At 46.1% G+C, this 10,746-nt stretch overlaps 1 protein-coding gene across 1 annotated transcript in view; it reads left to right on the top strand.

The window, feature by feature from the left end:
- The first annotated feature begins 6,619 nt into the window (after nucleotides 1-6,619).
- gorab (golgin, rab6-interacting) overlaps nucleotides 6,620-10,746 on the top strand; it is a 4,679-nt gene continuing 552 nt past the window's right edge. Inside the window, exons 1-5 of the mRNA XM_046392446.1 lie at nucleotides 6,620-6,848; nucleotides 6,960-7,275; nucleotides 7,894-7,995; nucleotides 8,134-8,274; nucleotides 10,175-10,746. The exon at nucleotides 10,175-10,746 is cut by the window's right edge and continues 552 nt beyond it. Coding sequence (XP_046248402.1) covers nucleotides 6,794-6,848; nucleotides 6,960-7,275; nucleotides 7,894-7,995; nucleotides 8,134-8,274; nucleotides 10,175-10,532 — 972 coding nt within the window. The 5' untranslated portion in view covers nucleotides 6,620-6,793 and the 3' untranslated portion in view covers nucleotides 10,533-10,746. The remainder of the gene's footprint in view (nucleotides 6,849-6,959; nucleotides 7,276-7,893; nucleotides 7,996-8,133; nucleotides 8,275-10,174) is intronic.

The raw sequence follows: 10,746 nt of genomic DNA, 5'->3' as shown, positions 1-10,746 counted from the left end.
CCTGTCCCTGATTGGGACCAGATGTGTGTGTGTTACACTCTGGGAAACGGCTGAGATGAGACACAGTGAGGCCGCCAGAGCCACAATAAATTCGTGGAACGGCTAATGAATAAAACAACAGCGGATTAAATGTGCCATAGCTAAAAATAATTTGATTAAGAATCTGATCTGGCGGCCAAATTGTTGGAGGCCATGCTGGAGACAGCTGTATCTTTATTTGAGCTCTGGTGTACGAGACCGCATTTTCCCTCCTAATGAGCTTCTACGAGACTTCGATCGAGGTCTTTTTATGGGGATTTCTGGGCAGAGCTCGAGGCTAATGAATCAGTTGTCATCACGTGTGATTGCCTGTTTAAAAAGTCCCAAACTTTCTGACTCTGTTGAGTCAGGTTCAGCCAGGGTCAGTCCACAATAAAACACACCCATCTTCATCAACGACCTGCGTGCATGGACAAGTCTCTCCAGATCCCCGTCACTTCCATCACCTCTCAAAGACGAGCCTTTTGAGGCCCTTTGAAAGACTCGGTTAACTGCTGTCAACATGCCCCAAGGTGTGAATGTGTACACAAGACTGGAAAACAGTTCATGAAATTTAGGAGAATGTTTCATGATCAATCTGAGACAAGGACTTAGACATCAGAATCACGTCTGAGTGTTAAATTCAGTGAATGTGGTAAACCTGGCGAAGCATCAAGACTGGAACCGGGAGAAAGAGCTGACTTATTTACATGCTGAGTTCGTTTCAGGCTCGAACCTGACCTTGTGGTTTACCAGGTAATGGATCACATGGGTTTACCTGCCTTCCGGCCTCTGTGCAGCATCTCCTACTGTGCTGTCGAGCACACGTTGTGGTCTCTGTAAAGACAAGGACAGCCTCACAGTGAAGACCCAGTCACTGTACTGTTTAGCCTAGCTTAGCACAAACACTGCCGGCCTTCAGCGAACCAGGAAAAATACACCCAACAAGAACAAAAGCACCTTGCTGTTAGCTCCTGTCTGCGAGGACACTGGTCACAGTCCAGCTGAGGATCAGCTTGTGCAGGTATGTACATTCACACAGGTTTACAGCTCTGCAGCCAGTGCTCAGTGGTTGTTGGTTCGAAAGGTGCTCGCTAAACCACTTCCACACCCGGTACGTCAGCAGGTGTGCCATAGCTGGAGGACGGGATGTGAGCATCGATGGACGCTTTGTTGAGCCCACCGCTCATGCAAACCTCCTCCTTTTTGCAGTGCTGTAGCAAAGTGGTGCTGAAGGCTTTGGAGACAGCAGTAGAGCAGCAGCAGAGACAGTAGTCGTAACGATCACAAGAGGGCGCTTGACAGGGAACATGTAAACATGGTTTGATCTGGATGGGAACAAACAATCACTTTTGTCATTTTTTTGTCAGAGCAGCTGTCTCATATCTACAAGATGCAGCTGGAAGCTGATGAAAGACACTTTTGATCAAGTTAGCTGCTTTGTGTGTTTGTCCTAATGCTATGCTACACTGCAATCAGTCTCTGATTAAATTAATGTCCATCTTTTCATCTGACCCTCAGCAAGAAACTAAACAAGCATTTTTTACCAATCTGTCAGAGAGTTCTTTTGAATACGTAGTATGTTTTTCTCACAGAAGAACAGAGACGCCCACACAGAGTTCACATTTGCAGTTTGATGGATGAGGGCTCTGGCTGCCTCAGGCCAGCACTCCTGCACTGCCTTATTTCCACATCCAGCACTTCCCTCGTTTGCCTTTGTTCTAGACGAGCCCTCCTCTCTCTGAGTGTCTGTCTTATCTAACTGCTTATGCTTTTCACCTCAACACAAACTGACAACCTGAGTGACTCTGTCCACTCTGGTCAGACTCTGTGTCTCCTGTCCATCCTGCTCGCTGCTTTAGACGGCAGCTGGGGCTCGAGTCCCGGCTCGAGCCCAAACGTCTGGACGTCAGACTGTCGAATTGCCCGTTGAAATACGTCGAAACGCCATCCAAAGAGCTCACCGGTGCGTAGAAAAAGAGCCGCACAGTGCATGGACTGCCAGGGGAAATAGAAGTGGGAGGCAGGTGAGACAGGGAGCCATTGTTTGGTCCTGTTGGTCTTTCTTACAGGTGGGACTCCTCAGAGTCTGCAGCACAGACCTCAGTTCACATGATCAGGGACGCTGTCCAACAGCATTAAGGGGGCTTGGCGGGAAGCTGGCACGGCACCGACCAAAAGCCAACTGTGGAGGGAGCCGCCATGATGGTGTGGCCTTTACTGAGATGTTTGGTAGGCTTAAATTTAAACTGAACTGAGTGGTGATAAGTGAAGTTTTGTGAACATTTTAACCTCATCAACACAGAGAAGGTCAGTCTGTTCTACAACAACGTCTGCCCTCTGAACTGAGGTATGAAGATTTCTGTCACGTGTTCTTCTGTTCCCCGATCTTTAAACCATCCATCCACCCCGACCACGCAGACTTTGTGTTTCTATAATGACATACCTGGACTTCTTCCTTCCTTGCTTATGTTGCAATTATTATGATCATTATTTTATTTTTTATTGATTGTATGTCATTTTCCTTTTGATAGCCTAAAAGGAAACACAAGATCCTTCTTGTGTTTGAATATTTCATTCACGGTCAAAGTATTTATGTTTTTATACGAATAAAATTGACTTGAGATTAGGTGTAACAACTAACTAACTAACTGTTGAGAAGCAGAAATGACTGAATGAGAGAAGTATTTTCTTTCTTCTGGAGAAAACGAGGCGGGCGGAGAAATTCTGAGTAGAACTGAGAGATGGACGCTGAGAGTGAAGTGAATGAGAGATAAAGAGAAACAGCGTGCATGATGTCAGGCCGCCGTTCGGTTCTGCAAACCGGCTGCAGATGGCGGACGAGAGGTCAGGGATGGAAATTAAAGGACAAATTCAGAACAGCAGCCGTGGGGCAGAGGAGGAGCTCGGACCGGGACAGGGAGGAAGGCCGAGGGGTCAGTGTGGACCTGCCATGCAGATTTTTTTAAAACAGCAATTAGAAGTCCCTCCGGCTTCCAGCTCAGCGGCGGCCTGACCTTTCGTCATCCTCAGTTTCACTCAGCCTCTGACCCTCACGTCTCCTCCCACTGGCTCTTTGTATTTCACAGCACTTCCTGTTGGATTGAGCACGACGGGCTGCGGGTCTTTATGGACTGCAGACAGGCCAAAGGTGATGTGCACGCTTACTACGTGTGCTAAACGATCCACCGCCACGAACGGTCAGTTTTCTATTAGAAAAGCATTTATCTCGTCGTGTCAGACCTTGTCATCAGTGTCTCACTTTTAAGCATTGGTCAACAGTTTGTGTTGCGCATGGCTACAAACACTAGGATACCCATGAGCCACAGTCACTGTTGCTATGAAGAAGAGGTCAGTAAGAGGTGCAAATCAAAGCTGGAGGAAGTTCAGAACGCTTTGTCCACTCCAAGTCCTGCTGCTTTACTTTCCCTCACAGTAACATCCAGGAAGGGAACACAGGGGGTTCCCACCTGGATGGCTTCTTTTTTCTTTTTTTTTCATGTTATAAGTATTAAATTCATTCAACTGAAATGCATGTTTGATGACTTCACTTAAAGCCAGCACTTTCACTGACATCAGGATGGATGCCTCATATACCCATTCAAAGAGAATGAACCCAGCGAGGCAACACAGTACATACAAGAAGCCCGTCGGAAACATCGGATCGGTCGCACCTTCGTGATTAGAGGCACGGTGTGAGCAATAAAGTTTGAAGGTTTTATAGAGTTAATCATCCTGGTTTCCACCCAGAAAATACACTTTGATCAACCAGTGGTGCACAAATTAACTTCAGATTGGTATCCACTGCAACTTTCTCTGCTTCTCAGAGGACTGATCTCAACACACTTGATGGATGACGGATCTGACTGAACTTCTGAACTGAGGGCAGTCGTCATCTCTCCTATCGGTACCGCCCATTCCTACAGGGCATTTATACACTCCCGCCACCTCTAACCCTGCTGTGCCTCCACAGGTCATCTCAGTAATGAGCCACGTGATCTCCGCGGGCGATCCAGGACTGTCCCATCCTCGGCCCGACGCCGTGGCAGCGAACCAAGCTCTGAAGGCCATCTGGCCTCCATGCCTGGCCCTGTCTCTGCCCTGCCGGCGATTTATGCCCTCCTGAGGTGTTTCGCCTTTTAACTCGCACATAATTGGCCCCCAGATGCAAAAAAGATGTGGAGGCCAGTTTTTTATTAGTTGCCAAGCAAAGGTCATTGTTTTTGCATCGCTGCGACTCCTCAGCACTGCGGAGGTTAAAAAGACACACTTTATGTTGGTACCTTGACCAATTACCGAAGGTAATAAGGCGGTCATACATAGATGGTGGCAAGGAAACCGTCCTGTTTTCTGTCCATAGACCTGCCCCAACTCCACTGTCTCAGCTGACATGACACACCTGCTGTCAAAGTGAATGAGTCGACAGGAGATAAACAGGACAGGAAGAGCAAACTGTATTTGGACAGTTTAATTCTACTGTTCACCTGGCGATCACTGAATGGAGAACAAAATGAATGCTAATTTTCAAGATAGTTTTATAGTATCATAAACTTTGATGCTGTGTGTTTGCATCTGATTGACTTTCAAATTCCAGGATCTATAGGGAGGTGAGGTCCCCCGAAACCAGAGGCCAAGCATCGGACCGGTTCTGGACAGGCACCTTTAGAGCAGGTTCTGTGCTTTAAATCTGGGCTCTAAAACTTGAGCGGGTGAAATCAAGCTGGGGCCACAGGCAGTATGTTTCTCTTCTTAGCAGTAATTCTAACAGATGTGTATACTGTATAGTGTGTACTCTGAGGCAGATGTATTCTCCTGTCCTCCCCCACATACCTGGCATACTGCTCAGCATATACTGAGCAGAGTAATGCAGAGTGAGATCATTTTCCTTGAAAACAGCAGCTTGGCTCTTTATGAGACAGGAAGCAGTCAAACCTGTCTGTGCTCCTGCTAAACTTGTCCTTTAGGTCAATATAAGAAAGTTTGGAGTCAGGTGTGTTGTGCTAAATCAGAGTGCAGCTGGTCAGAGCGAAAGTGTGTGTGCTGAAAGTCGCACAGTGAGGCACAGCTCACGAAATGTTCCACATAATGTTTCCACCGTTGGCTTTTGCAGCCTTGCTAGAAAATGTGATACTTGTATAATATAACAAGAAGATGGGAAGATTGAAATATAAAAAATGCAGCTGGGACTTGATGGTGAACTTTCAACATATATAGATAGACAGGCCCGAACATCTGTGGCAGAGGAGAGGACTCTGAACAGACTCAGGTCCATGATGTCCATCACCCTCTGCACAGCACCTTAGACAGGCTGCTGTCTCTGTCCTGCTCTATACTTCTTCTATACACATATTATATAGCTTACACCGTTTTTCTTAGTTTATCTACCCATCCATAGTTTTTATTTGCTTATACTGTATTGTATTTGGTCTACAGAAAGGGCCAGAGCCGCCTCTACTTTCTGAGGTGGCTGAGGTCCTTCAACATCTGCAGGCCGATGCTGAGGATGTTCTATGAGTCGGTGGTGTCCAGTGCCATCACATATGCTGCTGTCTGCTGGGGCAGCTGCCTGAGGGTGAGGGACACTAACAGACTCAACAGAATCATTAAGAAGGCCACCATGTTGTGGGAGAGGACTTTCCCTCTCACCCTCTCCACAATGTGCTGATCAGCTACAGGAGCTCGTTCAGCCACAGACTCTGACTCCCATGATGCACCACAGAGCGACACAGGAAATCATTCCTGCCTGTCGCCATCAAACTGTTAAACTCAGCACTGTGACCGACACACTCACTTTACATATACAATGTATATATTGTTTTTACACATGTACATACCTGCATTTTTAAATTTTACAAATTTTGAACACATGTAAATATCTGTATTTTTAGATTTTAGATTTCTACTTATCTTGTTTTGTTTATCCTATTTTTTATATCTTTCACTTTTCTTTCTTGGTCGGGAATACTGCAAATGCAATGTCTGTACGAAAAAGAATTTCCCTTCGGGGATAAATAAAGGAATTCTGATTCTGATTCTGATTTACAACTATGGACGTACACACACACACACACACATTTTAATGCATGTTGTTTTCTTGTCTTTGAACCGATGCTACCGACTACAGAATTTCTCTCGGGATCAATTAAGTATCTGTCTGTCACAGATAGATTTTTGAATTAATTTTCTAAAATCAGATTAACACCCTGACTGATTTGGATACTTTTAGGATCAGTCATTGAAAATGATTGAATGATCATAATCTTTGTTCAAATCACGCAGAATGTGGGGTGTAAACAAAAAAATTTCGATTTTATCTGATCAAATACCATGAAACCATAATGACCCCGCTCGGTACAGAAATGCCTTATCGTTCTCGGCATCTTTCAGACCACTTCAATGCAGCTGGTATGTAGCACGACATAAATGTGCCTTCTGGATTATTTCCTACAAATAAAGATATGCATAAAAATTCAAAATATGTTACGTTACTAAGAAACATCTCCCATGATGAGAGGCCGTATTTGAAAATCTGTATTTCATAAACTTCTCGTTAATGTTTGCTTTTTTATTCAGGCGCCATCCGCAACCCCCACGTCAGCGGTCTTTTTGGGGTCCTTGACGTGGCAGTAACAAACAAAAATGGCGGTGGTGTTTAAAGCGTCTTAGAGTACACTTCGGAATTTTAGAATTATTATCTGAAGTTATCAGTTAAAACATTTCCTATGTGCATCATTTTCCTGTCTTGTTTGTGGTATTTGAGGTGGGGAGCTGTAAAATGAGCGCCTGGGCCGGTTTTTCTGACGAGGAGCTGCGGAATATTCAGCAGAAAGGTATCATTTCTTCCTGCTAATGTTAGCCGAACAGGCTGACATTTTACACTAAGGCTGCATCATTTTCTGTCGAAAATATTTGGCAGTCATCGTCACCGCATGCATTTTCAGACTCGGCGATGTCTGCAGCGGCAGCCCGCGGTCGGAAACCGGCTCCAGCCAATCGCAGTCGGCAGCAGTTGCAGCGGGAGAGGGCTCTTCACCTAGCCGTCCAGAAAAACCTTGGAGTCGCGTCTTCAGGCCTCCCACCGGAGCAGCAGCTCACCAAACCCCCGCCGAACGAACATCCTGGTCCTCAGCTCATCGCCCCAACAGCAGCTACGGCTGTCAGACAGGAGGCGAAGCCGGCTGATGGTTTTCAGGCGGCTTCGCCTCCAGAGGAGGAGACCCCGGCTCTCAAAGAGCTGGAGAAACAAGAGGTGGAACTGTTAGTATGTTTTTAATGTGATACTCTTTAAGTTAAACCGGTTTTCTTTGTTGTACAGATGTGTTGACTGTATGTATGCACGCTACACATGGCCGCTTGTTGCCTTCTGTCGAGGCTAACATTTTTCATTCGGTGTCGCGTTCGGCTGTTCGTCCTGCTCGCCGGTGTTCGGCGGGTTCCGCTGCTCGTTTGTTTTCGTGTTGTCACCAGTGAAACAGCAGGAGAAAAACTAAAATGTTATCGTTTCACCTGTGAAACAGCTGAGGGTTGGATCACTGCTTCTCATCCCAAAGTTCTGACAAATTTTGAATCGTGATGTACAGATTTTAATGACATCTTCTGTTGCTTGAAGCTTTTATGGAGGATGTATGTCGAGATGAGCGAGTGTTGCACCGCAGACAGACTTTCACACTTTATTTTTTGCCTTTATAGAGTTATGGTGAAAGTTGTTGGCCTTTTCTCCAATTATCTTAAAGCAGATCTTTGTTTTGATGTCTCTTGTAAATACATTTGAAGGACTTTGTCATTTATGGTATGGATTGATTTTTTTTTGTTTGGCCTTTTTGGATTTGATAAGCGTTTTTGTGTGTAAAATTCTCTCTCTGTGTCTGTTTGCAGACGGGAAAAGACGCGTCTGGAGCAACTGCAACAAGAGCAAAAGATTATTGAAGAGAGGAATAAGCACAAGAAGGCTCTGTTGGCCAAAACGATTGCTGAAAAGTACGTATGGCTGCGTTGGTACGGCGCTGAGCAACGTGTTTCCAGGACAGATGAAATCATGGCCAGACCTCATTAAGTAAACCTGAAACTGAAGCCATAAGCTGAAATTCGTCTTCAACAGTTTGTTCTTGTCTACAGGTCCAAGCAGACTCAGGCAGAGGCCGTAAAGCTGAAGAGAATCCAGAAGGAACTCCAGGCCCTCAATGACATGGTGTCCAGTGATATCAGCATCCTGAGAGACCGGATAGAACAAGCCAGTTGGGACTACTCTGCTGCCAGGTACAGAGCCAACACCAGCTCTTCTGTACGAGCTCAATCAGACCGGATCAGACAGACGAGCTCCTGGGCGGCGTCACAGTGTGAGGAACAGGAGGTTTGCCCAGACGCTGTGTGAGAATGACGATCTGACCGGCTCACCGAACGTCACACAGATGGCTCCAACAAAAGCTTGTTTTTGTAAATGTGATTTTACAGGAAGTCAAATGATCAGCTGACATCTGGAGTATCGCTGAGCTCCAACGATTACTCGATTAGTCAGTTGAAAGAAAATGAGTTGCCAACTGTTTTTCTGATTAATCAGTTGTTGCAGTTCATGTCAAACATCTGCTGGTTCCAGCTTCTTGAGTATGAGGATTTGCTGCTTTTCTCTTCATTTATGACAGTATGTGAAGAATCTTTGGGTTTTGAACTGTTGGTTGGACTAAAGATTTCACATCCGGCTCTTTGGGAAGTTGTGATGAGTATTTTTCACAACTTTGCAACATTTTTATATACTAAATGATTAATCAATTACTGATGAAAACAACTGATAGTTGCGGCCCTTGTACAGCGTAAAGAAAATTAATATACGAACATGACATAACTTCATTGCTGTTTCGTTTGAAAATGCAGCCACAGTGTTGGAGCTACTCTACATCGGTTCACGCTGTGTTCTGATTGGCTGGTTTGTGGCTGGTGAGATTTTGGCCTCTGGTTCAGAAATGGGAGATCGACTCCCTCAGTAGGCAAACTGTCATCACAACATTCTTGAATTTCCCTCAGGATCAATAAAGTATCTATCTATCTAACCACTTGTTAAAATCACTTTGCTGAAGGACACGTGGACAGATGAGTTAATGTGATTACTGGGTCATCAGTAATCCACTAAAATCCTCATAGCGTCTGACAAAGACAGACTCAGTCAGTGTGACATCCAGTCAGTCGCCTCCTCTGTGAGAGCAGCCGACAGGTGATGAACTGTACATCTGCTGTAAATGCTCTCACTGCCCCCTGCAGCTCGTTCCCGGTACTCATTTTACTGACTGAACAAAGTCTGCTCAGATGTTCAGCATTCAGAGTCTGATGAGGCTTCGTTAGCAGTGAAACCCTCTGCAGCTCCATCTCCTCAGATGTCCTTCTGGGTCAGCAGCAGCCACAGGCGGAAAGGAGGAGGAATCGCGTCGTGTGTTTGGCCTTGTGCTTGTTGCTCCGATGCTTTGAGCTCGTGTGCAGTCAGATTAGCTCGCCGTTTGTATAACAGGAAGAGGAGCTGACCTTCGCACACTCGCTGAGCTGCATTCTCTTCTGATTATGTTGATTTCGTCCTCTGAGGCACAACACAAACCCCTGAGGTGAAGTGTTTGACGTCATGTGTTTAGTTAGTACACTGTTTCCAAACAGCATGTTCTGTTTTGCACAATTAAAACAATATTTCTGCCCTGGCACACTGAGAGAGGGTTTGTGTTCTCCCTGCAAAGCATTCGGCGCTGGTGCTTGTTTTCCACAGATTTACGGTGAACACCACGAGACAAATCATCAAACATTTGGACATCACATTCTGATTGTGATGACCCGGAGCTTTTCCTCACTGTGTTTATTAGCTGCCGTTCTGACTGGTGTTTTCGGAAGAGTCTCGGGGAGTCGTGCGGTCTTTAATCTGAACTACATTGGCTGCAGTTTTTCTCCCTTGAGGAAGTAGAATTTTTACTTTGTCTTCATTCATGCTTCATACAAGTTTTGACAAAAGATGGGTGTTAAGTATAGAATACGTATATTATAGAAGAATACGACTTGGATTAGATGCTGCAGGTCATGAAGAGAAACACGGTCACCGGACTGAAGGTGAGACTCGCTTCAGTGCAGCCTTTCACAGAGTCTACGTTCACACATTCTCTCCGTTTCTCTTCACGTGTTTTCTCAGAAAGCGTTACGAGAAGGCGGAGGCGGAGTACGTGATGGCCAAGCTGGACCTGCACAAGAAGACGGAGGTGAAGGAGCAGCTGACGGAGCACCTGTACGCCATCATCCAGCAGAACGAGCTGCGAAAAGCCCACAAGCTGGAGGAGCTGATGCAGCAGCTGCAGCTCGAGGCTACCGAGTGCGAGCCGGACAGGCTGGAGGAGGAGGAGGAGACGACGCAGAGAAACGGTTCAGTGCAATCGGCCGAACACTGCAGACTGCCGGAGGAGGAGGAGGCAGGAGGTGACGTGCAGCAGACGCCCAAACAGGACTGCAAGGCAGTAGAAGACTGTGCTCCGAGTGCAATCATGGCCTCCTGACGCTCGTCATCTGACGTTAACTCAAACACTAAAACACTAACGCTGCCAGCTGGAGGAAGCGTGTGTGGGGACGCCGGGAGTCCATACCGCTGCTGTGGCAACAGGAGTCGTAAAGCGGTGTCGGTGGTGGGAAGACGGCGGGTCAGGCTGCGGACTCACTTTGGTTATTTTTGGGTCATTAAATCCTGAAAAAGCACCTTTTATCATACGTAAC

The sequence above is a fragment of the Scatophagus argus genome, chromosome 6 (assembly GCF_020382885.2).
Source record: "Scatophagus argus isolate fScaArg1 chromosome 6, fScaArg1.pri, whole genome shotgun sequence".
Taxonomy (NCBI): domain Eukaryota; kingdom Metazoa; phylum Chordata; class Actinopteri; family Scatophagidae; genus Scatophagus; species Scatophagus argus.
This window is presented reverse-complemented; position numbering and strand designations above follow the sequence as displayed.